Raw genomic sequence first — 13,967 nt, forward strand, 5'->3', positions numbered from 1 at the left:
CTCTCTTCACTGTGGGACCTCCTCCTCAGGGCAGCAGCAGTGAAGCTGCTGGAGGTGGGGTTTAAAGAGCTCCTCTGCCAGCTCTGTTAAGCGCATTCTTTGGGCGCCGTGGCACAAAAGTTGCTGTGCTGGGCTAAACCAGGTCACACAGATCAGTCCTATAGTGAAAAACAGCTCCTGGTTTAAAAAACAGTGCATAGAAAATATTTTGGTAGCCTTTTGGTGGTGATTTTTAAATTAAACTTAGAAGTCATAGTCCTTAGTTACCTCTGAAATAGTTTGTATTTAGTAAATATTACATACTTCTGAAATACTGAATCTTGTATAATTTCTCTAAGTTATTTTGGACAAAGGAAAGTGCTGCATGGGAGTGAGATTACAAAAGAGTGTTAAAGTTTTTAAAAATACAGGAGAAATGGTAAATGCAACCACCAATATAAAAATTTCTTTTTGTGTTATGGAATTTCTGCGGAGTAGGCATTCCTTTTAAAGAGAACCTCGGATGTGCCCACAGGACTGGATGCAGGCTAATCCAGCCTGATTCGTGTGTGGTAGCCAAATATAAGAGATGGCATCAAAGTCTTCACAACTTCTTATTCCGATATTCCCTGGAAAGATTTTCTGAGGCACAGGAAATAACTTTAAAAAACTGTGTTACAGGGGAGCAGATCTTTAGCTGTAACAACTCTTCTTTGAAGAGGAGAAACGGCTGAAAACGTCCGTCAGCCTTTGCAGAAGGGTGTGAGTGGTTTTCACTGCAGCATAACGATCAGGTTTTTCAGATTTCCCCACACTATTTCTGCTTGAACTAGAATGGAAAGTGTTTTTTTTATAAACATAAAAGTCTTTTCAGTCTGTAAAATGAAAAGGGTCAAATCCCTGGATGCTGATGTTCCTGACGTTCCACTTCCAGGTATGTAGGCTGGGCGGAATCAAGCACCTCGTCGATCTCCTGGATCACAGAGTCCTGGAAGTGCAGAAGAACGCCTGTGGTGCGCTGAGGAACCTCGTTTACGGAAAGTCTACTGATGAAAACAAAATAGCAATGAAGAATGTTGGTGGGATACCCGCCCTTTTACGGCTGCTGCGAAAATCCATCGATGCCGAAATCAAAGAGCTCGTAACAGGTAAGTTTTGGGTAGAAGCAGTCAGAGAACTATTGTACAGGTTGGTTTTCTGAAGTGGAAAAGACTGGAATAAGTGGTAAGTGACTGGAATTTGAGTATTTTGACTAGATTTTTATGGGTGCATTGGTACTTTTTGTGAATACAAAATCACTTATTCTGATTACTGACAGTTAAAGAACTAGCACAGAACTGTAGATTCGCTGGGAGGAGTGAGGTGGCTGCACTGATGCTCCCCTGAGGGTAGATTTCCCCAGGTATGATTCCCCCACATACGCAGGCCGTCAAGAGTTTTATTATCTGCTGACAAGAGTTGCAAAAGATGTTGCAAAATTCATAAGGTGGTCCTAAACTATGTAAATGTGCGTTGAAGTACAGACACAGTGTTTCAGATGTGCGCATTATAGAAGCATCTCCGTGGGCAGCCTGTTCGTAGGGTCGCAGCGAGTGCCTGTCACAGCACTCCTGCCCTCCTGAGGTTGAGGCGGCAGATTTATCTCCCAGCCTGTGAACCAACTTGGTGCAGGGTGCCAGCAGAAAGTGTAGAAAGAAGAAATGACTTGTAGTTCTACCACATGAAGGATCTGCATTTCCATCGGAACGAGGGGGTTTTATTGGGCGCTGCATACATCTGCTATCTCTTTTTTTTTTAATATGAGAGTGATTTGTCTGTAAAGGTTTTAGGGAACTGAAAAATAGGAGAGGAAAAAGCAGAGTTTTCACTTTCTTTAAAGAGCTCCTCTGTCGGATTTTAGTACCTCCCTCATCTGATGTTGCCAAGCTCCTAAGCTTACCTGCTTACCTGCTAAGGAAAGGTGCACAGCAGTGCTGGAGTTAGAAGTGAGAGATCTCCAACTGGAAGCCTTCCCAAGCTATTGTCTTGCATAGGGAAGCTGTGAAGTAGAGAGAGTACAGAATGTATCCAGAGCATTTCAGGTTGCATTCACTTGCAGGCCGTTTTCCCTAAGGAATAAGCAAGCATTAAGGTAACCCACAGCTTTCAGGTTCTCTCTGGAAGGATACACTTTTTTCCTTAGGAAGTTATGTAAATGGAATGCTGAAAACTATAATTACACATTAGCTGCCTTGTCTGCCTACAAAATTCATGGTTTATGCATCTAAATTACTTGTGCTTTTAAGAGCAGGGCCAGAAAAGCAGGAAGGGGCCCTCTCCTGTCAGTCAGAGTACATTCCTGCTGAGTGTTTGCTCTTAAGAGCGTTGGCTCCCCAGTGGACATGCTTTCCTCCTCAGGACAGTGGGAGAGCCAGCTGCTGACCTGTTGAGGTTATTCCAGTTATCACCTCGCATCCCAGCTCATCCATCACAGAACTCGCACAGCAGCCTGGTGGCTGAACAGATGGGAACCTTCGATTCAGAAATGCTTGCTTCAGTCTGCAAGGCCAATCTTCTAATGGCAGCTTTGCTGATACATGTTGGAAAAAAATAAAGTTACGTTGCAGACTAATTCTGTTTCTTTTGGTTCTGCATAGGTCAATTATCTTTCTCCTGTTTAAAGTGATGTTCTTAAGTTGTTGATGTTGCTTCGTGATTGTTTGCAGAATCTGTTCTGATTTCGCTGCAATGGACTCTTTCAGGGGTCCTCTGGAATTTGTCTTCATGCGATGCAGTGAAGATGACAATCATTAGAGATGCTTTGTCAACACTAACGAGCACCGTCATAGTGCCACATTCTGGGTGGAACAGTTCCTCCTTCGATGATGATCATAAAATCAAGTTCCAGACTTCCCTGGTTCTACGCAATACGACGGGATGCCTGAGGTAACCTGCTGTCCTAGAATACTCCCTGTTAATCATCAATCACGTTGTCCAACAGGGCATTTCATACCGTAATTTATAAGACAAAGAGTTGTTGCATTCTATAAATTACAGGTATTTGTATCGTTGAGGCAATTTTTGCATTTAGGGTTTTTTTTCCGTTATAGAGAATTATGAAAAGTACTAATTCAGCCACTAAGAAATCCTTACTGTGATGGCTGGGGATTACATTTTGGTTGCTTTTTAAAGAAATTATGATCATTGCACTGTTCCACTATTAATTACTGCAATTTTTGTGGGCTTATGAATATTTAGGAGAAAAGAAGCTGATTTGGTGATTCTTTACTGTTGTGTACATTTGTAAATGCACACCCATCAGCAAAGCAGAGTGTGGCTGTTGCTAGTGCAGATGTCTCAAACAGCAGGACAAAGCAAAAGTGGTTTTCAGGGCAATAGAAGGCAAAACTCTGCAAAGAGGATGCTGGGACGGAGTAGTGCATGAGCGATCTCTCTTCATCTGTAGGTGTGTGTATGCATTTGCTGTTGGATTTTAGGTTGTGTTTCATTAAGCAGCATTTGCTGCACAAATGGTGTGTTTGCTTTTACCTCTTGGTTATCAGCTGGCTGTTTAGAACACTCAAACCCCATAACAGAATGTCTGTATGGGTGTCTGTCTGGATGCACTGTGTGCCTTTATTGTTTCTGCCCTTCAGGAATCTGAGCTCTGCCGGCGAGGAAGCCAGGAAGCAGATGCGCTCTTGCGAGGGGCTGGTTGATTCACTGCTCTACGTGATCCACACGTGCGTGAACACGTCGGACTATGACAGCAAGGTGCGTGCAGGTTCCATCTCAGCGATTGTTAGTGCTGAGCTTTGTCTGGCAGGACCTTCTGGGGTCTGTACAGTCTAATTTAGCACCGGCATGTGCTCAGCTCAGCTGCCTTCTCGCCCGCCTCACTTCACTGATGCACAATCCAATTCTGTTGCATAACACAGTGTGACTTCTTCTGTGCTTCTTATTTCCATTAGTGTTGAAGTATTCAGTCTTTAATAAAATAATAATAAGCTCTTGTGCTTTTCATTTTCAGAATGCTAAAAAATAAGCCACTATTCTAACTATTATTGTTGTAAATATTTTTGTATTTGAGGATGTCAGGAGAGACTGCAGCTCTTCCAGAGAAACAGCCGAAGCAATGCCCAGGCTTAGGATTAGAACTGTGTGCTTGTGCTCCAAGTGCCTTGTCACCTCTGCCTGCTTTGTTCCATTTGCTTTATTACTGTGTAAGAAGGTAACTGGAAAGTAACCTGGCATCTTTGTGGTTTGGTTTCAGACAGTGGAGAACTGCGTGTGTACCTTGAGAAACCTTTCGTACCGTTTGGAGCTGGAGGTGCCTCAGGCACGACTGCTGGGGATCAATGAACTGGACGACCTGTTAGGAAAAGAATCGCCCAGCAAGGATTCGGAGCCAAGCTGCTGGGGGAAGAAAAAGAAGAAGAAAAAAAAAACTTCACAGGAAGATCAGGTTCATTCCTCTTGTGCTGCGGCAGTTTAGCTGAGGGTGGGGGAGAACGTAGCTTGAAGGAAAACTACTATGTGTTGAATGAAAATACAGAGGTTTCACGTAGTTACGTGTTTGTTTGCCAGTGGGATGGAGTCGGCCCTATACCGGGATTTTCCAAGTCTCCAAAAGGGGTGGAAATGCTGTGGCACCCATCTGTGGTAAAGCCATACCTAACGCTTCTAGCAGAGAGCTCCAACCCAGCGACTCTAGAGGGCTCTGCAGGATCTCTCCAGAACCTTTCTGCGGGCAACTGGAAGGTGGGTAAACTCCTACTCATCTCTCTGTTGTTGCATGTCAGCTGGTTATTTAATAAGGTATTGGAATGTGTTTGGAAGGAACGTGTAATTTCCTAGTATGCACCTGAGCGTGTGCATCGTTAGTGCCTCTGCGCTGCAGTAATGTCAGTCCTGCAGTGGAGAGCAACAACAGGGATGGTAGAGAGGAAACTGGCCTTGAGGTTGGTACCATTAATTTCAAATAAACAGAAGCATCTTTCTTCCAGTGCATATTAGGTCAAAATTATCTTCTAGCATCTCCTAGCTGTGAGTTCTAGTGGGACGGTTCTGCCAAAACAAGACCACCATAAACAATTTGCAGGATTTATTTCCATGCATCCTCGCTTGTGGCCCTTGCCTACAGTACGTTACAAAAGCACCACATGAGAATGTGCAATTAATGTTACGTATTTGTCTTGGAGCAACTAAAAAGAAAAGTCAATTGCTTCCTTTGCAGTAACGGAACAGGTGTTTGCCGTGGCCTCTGTTCTTTGGGAAGTGGCCCCTAACATACTTGGGAATTGCAGTATAGGAAGAGGTGATTCCAGTCAGGATGTTGTATGGGTTTCTGTGTAACTGAAGCTTTATCACAGTTTGCAGCGTACATCCGAGCTGCCGTCAGGAAAGAGAAGGGGCTGCCAATCCTTGTGGAGCTGCTGCGGATGGATAACGACAGAGTCGTCTCCTCTGTGGCCACTGCCTTACGGAACATGGCGTTAGACGTCCGTAACAAGGAGCTCATCGGTGAGTGCAGAACCGCGCTGAGGGACGCACTGTCACCAGCCTTGTGCTGAGGAGCTGCACACTGGGCTTTACTGCATAACATCGTCTGGGTCACAGAAATGAACCTTTCTGGCAGCAGGAGCTTTTCAGAGCAATATCGCCAGTTTGGTTAGTGTAGAGCCATCTTGCCTTGCAGTCTTGTCACAGCGAGTGGAATCACCTCAGCTAAACTGAACTGACAGGAAACTGCCAGTGCAAAATCAGATGGAAAGCACAACTCTGCCTCCTTGGAGCTGAACAGCGACCTCAGAGAGCTTCAAGGTCCCTCACATACTCTAAGAGGCCAGGCCGCCTCTGCAGAAGTACAGCAGTAACACCTTATTCAATAGTAGTGGATAGGCAGAGAGGGAAGAAATTGTCTGCAAGCAAAACATTTCCAGGTGCAGAGCAGTGTGTGTGTGTCTGCTGGATCAGACAATCGGCGAGGGTGCTTGCTAGCAAACTTACTGTTTCCCTTCTGTTGGTTTTAATGTTTAATACTTTGTGGATTCATCTGTGCCTTTCTCATCAGACATTTTTAAAACACCCAAACAATATCTTAGTTTCTCACAGCGAGGGTTGAGCATGCCTCACCCTTGGCTTCAAACTGCTGTGGCCTACAGGAATCCTACTAACACATATCATGGCCTAAAACAGTTTCACTTTTGCTACAGAAGCTTTTTCTGTGATTGGTGGGATGAGCACAAGAACAGCTCTTCACACAGATAAGAGTACCATTATCCTCAAAAAGCTAAATGCAGGTGAACAGAACTTCTCTGTTCAGGAACGGCCCCCCAGCCCGCTCCCTCCCCCTGTCAGAGCTTAGCTATGACAGAATTTTCGACTTTCTGGGTACATTCCCAACTAACCTGTGTATAAAACATTCTGAGATGTGAAGCAAGTTGTACATTACCCCACGCCAGTCTTTGATTCTGTGCAGCTTTACCTTTTGGTGGGAATCATGGGATTGCATGGTCTGAACTCCAAAGAAAATAAGAGATGGAGCTGCTCCAGCAAGGGACAACATATATCAGTACCTGCAAAGGTGCTGAGGGGCTCGTGGAAAAATTGGCAGTGCAGGGTGCTGCTCATTTTCTAGGGTTGAAAAGTTGTTCCTTTTGCTTGCAGAATTCCTTTTGGGATAATTGTTTTTGCTCAGACACGTTCTGCAAACAGGTAGCTGATTGCTGGTGTAAAGCTGATTCGTTATTCACTGTTACCTACGATTGTCTTCAACAGAATCAGTGAATCACTCCATTACCAGCACAGCAGAACCAAGGAAAGAAACTCATCTGGGCTGTAGTTCTGTTCTTTGTTTGTGGCGTGGTTATTGCTGTGCGTCTGCGGTAACTGGAATCGCAAAGAGCCAAGATCTGATCTATTAGGGGTAACACATCAGGTGAACAGAATGTCTGAAAGAAACAATCCCTGTTACTTTAAGAATTTCTTTAACCCTCCTGTAAATGGCACCTAAGAACGTGCACCAACCCCTCAGTCAGAATGGAGCATAGTGATTTGCCTTGAGTGACTCTGCTTTCCCCAGATCGTCCCTGTTACAGATATTCCTGGTTTAATGCATAAATGCAGCTTCTTACATTTTTAAGCTAAAAGGAAGAAAGAAAAAAAAAAATCAAGTGCTGCTCTCCAGTCTCTCTCAATTCTGTGTACAATGTGAACTCTTGGAATGTGTCCATGGGTTTGATCCTCTGGTTTCTTTTTATTGCTTTCAGATGTAGTTTTGTGAGGAGTCCTAGAATTTCACATCTGAAGTCCCAAACTGTGTTTTTCATGGGCTCTGTTGCTGGTTTTTTAGGTAAATACGCCATGCGGGACCTGGTGAACCGTCTCCCAGGAGGAAGTGGTCCAAGCATACTGTCGGATGAGACTGTGGCGGCAATCTGCTGTGCCCTGCATGAGGTCACCAGTAAAAACATGGAAAATGCCAAAGCCCTCGCCGATACTGGAGGAATCGAGAAGCTGGTGAACATAACGAAAGGAAGAGGTGACAGGCAAGTGGGCAGCAGAGTCCCTACCTCAGCTGGTTCTCTGTTCCTTCTAAAATATGAAAGAATGTAGGAAATGGCTCTTTGAGTAAAAGAGGATCTGCCATTGCAGTCCTCGCCCGAGGAGCTAGCGAAGTCTGGATGGCGGTGGGAGGAAGAGGCAGTCAGTACCACCTTTTGTGGTTGCATGCAGTGATCGCATTAACAGGGCCCACTCAGGTTAATTGGTGTTTACAGAAATTGTCCCCTCTGAAACACCTCCAGGGTGGATAGAACAGTTGGAGATTTCCAAAGTCGGGGTGTGTTAGCCACTTTGCCAGGCCCCAGCACACCAGCTATTTGTTATCCCTAGCATGGCTTTGTGGCAGCTGCAGGGAACACTTGGCTGTCACCATTCCCTCCATGGACAGCAGGAAGCTGAGGGTACAGCCTGCCCGCTGTGCCATTCCCAGTGCTGGATCAGATGGTGAAGGAGAAACAAGGGTCTCTTCGCAGAGAAGCTGGTCGGTGTGAAGTGAAGACACCGCACTTCCAGCACAGTCTTTGTCCCAGAAGGAACGGCGGGCTCTGTTGTGACCATCCACCATTTCTATTTCTTTATACATTCAGGGGACACAGACTCATGTCAACCACAGGTGTGAACGTAGGGATCCTTTCTGTGACCTCGCTGGTCTGCAGAGACAGGGTGTGCATCTGCACTTCTGAGGCAACGCAGTACAGTAACCAAACCTAAAATCTCAGGAGCATCAAGAGTGTCTGCGCATTGATTAACGCTATCAACCGCAATTGTTTTCAGTCTTCTCTTTCAAAAACCATATTTGGAACATTCTGCACCGTGACAGAAGGCAGCGTACATTTAACACAGATGTCCCGCTGTAGCATTTCATGTCATGTCATGGCTCCAGTACCACTGCCAGCTTCCTGCCATTCCTCTTTGCAAAGATGGCATGATTTTGGTTTTAGTAATAGCTAAGGAGTTTTCCTGAACTTGCTCCTGAGAGTGTAAAAGTGTTCTCCCAACCAGTACCTGGTTTCAGTAGTGCAACACAGAATCGAGGGTGAAGTCACACCACAAGGATGTCTGGAACCTTTTAATAACAGCTCTTCTTTATTTGTTCGTTCTTTTACTACACTTAAGAATTCTTTACAATGTTTTAACATTCGTAGTCTGTTTCTATGAAATGCGCTACAGAGAATCATAGAATCATAGAACAACCAGGTTGGAAGAGACCCACTGGATCATCGAGTCCAGTCATTCCTATCAAACACTAAACCACGTCCCTTAGCACCTCATCCACCCGTGCCTTAAACCCCTCCAGGGAAGGTGACTCAAGCCCCATCCTGGGCAGCCTCTGCCAGTGCCCAATGACCCTTTCTGTGAAGAATTTTTTCCTAATGTCCAGCCTAAACTTCCCCTGGCGGAGCTTGAGGCCATTCCCTCTCGTCCTGTCCCCTGTCACTTGGGAGGAGAGGCCAGCACCCTCCTCTCCACAACCTCCTTTCAGGGAGTTGTAGAGAGCAATGAGGTCTCCCCTCAGCCTCCTCTTCTCCAGGCTAAACACCCCCAGCTCTCTCAGCCGTTCCTCATCAGGCCTGTTCTCCAGCCCCTTCACCAGCTTTGTTGCTCTTCTCTGGACTCGTTCCAGAGCCTCAACATCCTTCTTGTGGTGAGGGGCCCAGAACTGAACACAGTATTCGAGGAGCGGTCTCACCAGTGCCAAGTACAGAGGGAGGATAACCTCCCTGGACCTGCTGGTCACGCCGTCTCTGATCCAAGCCAAGATGCCATTGGCCTTCTTGGCCACCTGGGCACACTGCTGGCTCATGTTCAGTCGCTGTCAACCAACACCCCCAGGTCCCTCTCCTCCAGGCAGCTTTCCACCCAGACTTCTCCTGGTCTGTAGCTGCTCAGGGTTGTTGTGCCCCAAGTGCAGGACCCGGCTTCTCTCTGTTCAACCAAGCTGGTTTTCTCCCCTGCTGGCTTTTTTTCCGGAACATAGGCATGGCTTTCTCCTGAGCTGCTAGGATTTCCTTTTTGAAGAGCTCCCAGCCCTCATGGGCTCCCTTGCCCTTAAGGACTGTCTCCCATGAGACTTTGCCAACCAGCCTTCTGAAGAGTTCAAAGTCTGCCCTCTGGAAATTTAATGCTACTGTCCTGCTAACCACCCTCTTCACTTCACCTAGAGCTGAAAACCCCATCATCTCATGGTCACTTAGTCCTAGGCGTCCACCTACTGCCACATCCCCCACAGGCCTTCTCTGTTCACCAACAGCAGGTCCAGGAGGGCACCCTCCCTTGTTGGTTCATTCACCAGCTGTGCAAGGAAGTTGTCTTCCACGCACTCCAGGAACCTCCTAGACTGCTTCCTTTCTGCTCTATGGTACGTCCAGCAGATATCAGGAAGATTCAAGTTCTTTTAATGGTTTGTAGTTCTTGCAGACAGTGACAGCACTTCTGTCGCCCTCTCTCTCTGAATTCCTCACAGGGGTGACCTGCAGAGCAGGTCCCTAGGCTGGAGAGGGCACTGATCGTCACCCCTAGTTCTGCGCTGTTGGCACAGGTGGCCTGGCACCTCACAGCATCAAGGCTTGTGCTGTTGTGTAGCTAAGGAACGCTGTGCTTTTTACATGGAGTTAAGTGCCTTTCTAGTAATGTGATGTTCCTCACTTCCTCAGGGCGTCACTGAAAGTAGTCAAGGCCGCAGCCCAGGTGCTGAACACGCTGTGGCAGTACCGGGATCTCCGCAGCATTTATAAAAAGGTAAATCACATCAGCCTGCACTGGAAAACAGCTCTGCAGAAACTCGTCATTAATGAGAAGCGTTTCATTTGGATGACTTTTTCCTTGCCCCCCTCCACAGGACGGATGGAATCAAAGTCATTTTATCACACCAGTATCAACGCTAGAGCGAGAGAGATTCAAGTCCCATCCTTCTTTATCAACAACAAACCAACAGATGTCACCGGTCATACAGTCAGGTCAGTCCACAAGCCTGCCGGGGTACCTGGTATCCCATTTCTTAACTCAAACAGCCTCTTGGTTTACTATGAATTCTAGCTAAAGCACAGGAGTCATCGCTGTCTGTCTTTAAACCTAAGAGCTGCATGAACTCTGCACGTGACCTGCACTGTCACTGCAGGCAGGCTGCAGTCACCACAGGGTTTGTGGCTGTCTGCGCTAGCATTTTAGTTTGGGTAAGGAGCCCTTTGGAGCACATCTCCCCACCCCTTACTCCTTACCGCAGACCAAACTGCAGTCTCAGACCACTGAGTTGTGTTCCTTTGGGATGAGGCCAGGTGGGATGGGGGGCTCCAGACCAGCAGACTCCAGCTGCTCAGGGGCACCAGCTCCCGGGAGCAGGTTGGCCTCGGAGCTGAGCATGGCCCTCAGGCTGCATACCCAGGCTTTGTTACCTGGTTGCCTCTGCAGAGTCACTCCCACACTGGAGGACTTGGCATTGTAGATTGTGCCTCACCACACGTGGTTACGCGATAGTGAGGAACCTGTGTTCATTCCCAGTTATCTACAAGCAGCAAATACAAAAATCTTACTTTTCTGACTCCCCCTCATTTATTCTCTCCTTGGTTCCTTTAACTTCTTCAGTGCTGAGGTTTAGATCTGCCTGAGGGGGCTGATACAAAACCTACCTGAAGCCTTGTCTGTTGTTTACATTTAGCATTTTCTTTAACCAGTTTGCTCTTCTATTTTTATGGGAATAGGGCTCTATTAGTAGTGAGAAGTATCTGCTGAGGCTGCCAGAAGAAATGAGCAGTCCCTACAATGCTCCTGTTTAATTACTACTTTACATAAAAAGTAGCAGCCCTCACACGTTTGACGAGGGACAAACAAGAACTCAACCAGGGATTTATTTCTCCAAGAGAATTAAACCTAGAGTGTCTTGAGAAGGGAAAGAAAGTGCATCGTTCACACCAGGAAAACCAGCCTGCTGGCTTTGTCCATTGCCCATCTCTCTGATTCATTAATCCTTGAGGAGCAGAGAGATGAGGAGAGACTAACGAGGAGGTCAGGTATAGGAATGGCTTTTGTTGCATATCCTGATAACCTTTCTTTTTCATCAGTGGGCAGCACGTCCTCATCGCCGGCTTTATTAGGAATTAGAGAACCCCGCTCAGAATATGATAGAACGCAACCTTCTATGCAGTATTACAGTAACCAAGGCGATGTCATTGCACATAAAGACATATACACAGGTGAGGTGCCGGCTAGGGGAGCTCTTAACTGGAGTGCATAGATGTTCATGCAGCCAGGATGTAGACAACTGTGTTAGCAAGCTTCTTACTGCTTGCTGCCCTTTTCCGTTTTTATTTGCTGTGTTCATTGCGTGGGGAACAGGACAGGGTTTTCATCTCTGCTCTTTTCTTTAACAGTGCACACATTGCCACAATATGAGATCTGTTCACGTGCTGGGAGGGGAGTGGTGGTGCGGATTTGCATTTTTATTTAAAATCGTATTACAGAAAGTTCTTTTATTATGTGTAGTTTAATTATTACTTTTGTTGTTGTTTATATTGTTACCATTGTTATGTTATTAAAAGCATTCAGCTGTATATTATAATAGTATCATATAATTGTATTAATGAGTAATACGGAAGTTTCATCTTTTCCCTGATCTCCCTGTTCCTTCATACTATTTGACATGAGTTGCAAAAGAGCAAAAATGACAGTGAACAGAGAGAAGGAAATTCCTTGGTTTAAAGGTTATTGGTCTGTAAAACAAATCCCAGCAGCACCAGGCAGCCTCTTGCTTCCACTTTAATGACTGCTGAGGGACAGAGCTTGCCTGGAGCGTCACTGTGTTAGTCACTGAGCAGATACAAAAATCTGCAGCCTTGGTTCTTTGGGTGCTGCATGATTTCTGGGTAAAGCAGAAGCCAATGGACTCAGAGAGGAAAGGATAAGGACTGACGTTTCTGCCATAACTGTTTTCTGACAGGTTCCAGCAAGCCTTCACCAATCTACATCAGTTCTTACTCTTCACCAGCAAGAGAACAGAATCGGCGGCTGCAGGTGACTCCAAAATTCCCTTCTGAAATGGCAGCGCTGCCAGGCACAGCCGTGTTTGGCTAGGACTCGGGGCATCTGAGCACATGTTGGGATGTTGGAGCATCTCCAGCGCAGTCGATTTGCTGTTGGGCATTAATGTGCTCAGCAGCACGAGGGCAGTCGTCAGGCTTTACCCATGTGCTCTCCTTCCCCAAACACAGATCTCAGCCTGATCTTTTTGTATGGGCTCTGAGACGACTTTTCCAAATTGGATTTTCTTTTTCTGGTTGGGAGGGTGAGGTTCCATACTTCTTGTGCTCCGGAAGTGCAACTTCCGTGATACCTGAGCTCCCCAGCAAGCGCAGGAGGCGTGCGGGCAGGTTGCAGGGTTTCCCCTGGTTAATTCCATTTAAAATTGGGTACATTTCCTGGGGCTTTGGAACACGCATTGCTGTCGGCACTGGTAGTGCCACACTTCCCTCTTTGGGTAAAGGCTGTGCATGACGTGTGTGAGGTTGAGACACAAGTATTTTCCCTGCTTATCATATGCTGAAGGTTATTTTCTGTCACTTTGCCAGCAGCATCAGCAGTTGTACTACAGTCAGGAGGACCCCAACAGGAAAAACTACGATGCCTACCGGCTGTACCTGCAGTCCCCGCACAGCTACGAAGACCCCTACTTTGACGACCGAGTCCACTTCCCTGCTGCTGCAGACTACACGACGCCGTACGGACTGAAATCAGCCACCAACTACGTAGACTTTTATTCCACACGACGTTCCTCTTACCGAGCGGAGCAGTACCCGGGCTCGCCCGACTCCTGGGTGTAGCGTCAGCGAGGGAAACGGCAGCGTGCTCCTCGTCTCGCTCCAGAAGAAACGGAACGGCCGCGCTCGTGGGTTTGGTTATGAAATGTGGAAGTGAAAGGAAAGAAGGAACAAGGAAGGGTTTTTTTAATTTTATTTTTTTTTATTATTTTGAGCGAGGAATTGTCAGGAAGAAACACTGGAAGGGCTGGGTTTGCTCTGCTTAGGTGTTAGCTGTAACTACTTGTAGCCTCTAGTTTGGTGAGGGTGTGGGCGATGTGATGAAAGGTTTGAGAATCGAGTAAAATGAATTTGGGGAGCGTGTAGGTCAGAGCAAATTAAAGCTGATTTTTTTTTTTTAATCTGAATAAAAGTCTTGTTCTGATAGTTTGTACAGAAAATAAATCAAATGGATGCCCTTGTTTTATTGCTATTACTAAATGTCAGGATTATATGCTACTACGTCTTGTACATTTCTGCCATTGGTGTAAATATGGCGATGCCACACTGGTTCCAAGTGCCATCCATGTGTATCGAGTGTGTCGTTCTACAGGAATTGAGACATCGTGCGCAAAAAGAAACCTGAGAAAATGTTATAAACTTCAGAAGGAAAAAAAAAAACCCCAAACCTTCTAAAAGTGAGCAGTGTGCAAA

At 46.2% G+C, this 13,967-nt stretch overlaps 1 protein-coding gene across 9 annotated transcripts in view; it reads left to right on the forward strand.

The window, feature by feature from the left end:
• The window catches only part of PKP4 (plakophilin 4), a 71,243-nt gene extending 57,520 nt beyond the window's left edge, over positions 1-13,723 (forward strand). For all 9 annotated transcript variants that reach the window (XM_069861713.1, XM_069861717.1, XM_069861714.1 and 6 more), the window contains 12 exons: positions 914-1,127; positions 2,721-2,904; positions 3,615-3,732; positions 4,232-4,423; positions 4,546-4,719; positions 5,331-5,481; positions 7,313-7,508; positions 10,179-10,263; positions 10,364-10,481; positions 11,583-11,714; positions 12,458-12,531; positions 13,089-13,723. In XM_069861713.1, coding sequence (XP_069717814.1) covers positions 914-1,127; positions 2,721-2,904; positions 3,615-3,732; positions 4,232-4,423; positions 4,546-4,719; positions 5,331-5,481; positions 7,313-7,508; positions 10,179-10,263; positions 10,364-10,481; positions 11,583-11,714; positions 12,458-12,531; positions 13,089-13,337 — 1,887 coding nt within the window. In that variant the 3' untranslated portion in view covers positions 13,338-13,723. The remainder of the gene's footprint in view (positions 1-913; positions 1,128-2,720; positions 2,905-3,614; positions 3,733-4,231; positions 4,424-4,545; positions 4,720-5,330; positions 5,482-7,312; positions 7,509-10,178; positions 10,264-10,363; positions 10,482-11,582; positions 11,715-12,457; positions 12,532-13,088) is intronic.
• Positions 13,724-13,967: the final 244 nt, after the last annotated feature.

Source organism: Phaenicophaeus curvirostris, chromosome 7 (genome assembly GCF_032191515.1).
Source record: "Phaenicophaeus curvirostris isolate KB17595 chromosome 7, BPBGC_Pcur_1.0, whole genome shotgun sequence".
NCBI lineage: Eukaryota > Metazoa > Chordata > Aves > Cuculiformes > Cuculidae > Phaenicophaeus > Phaenicophaeus curvirostris.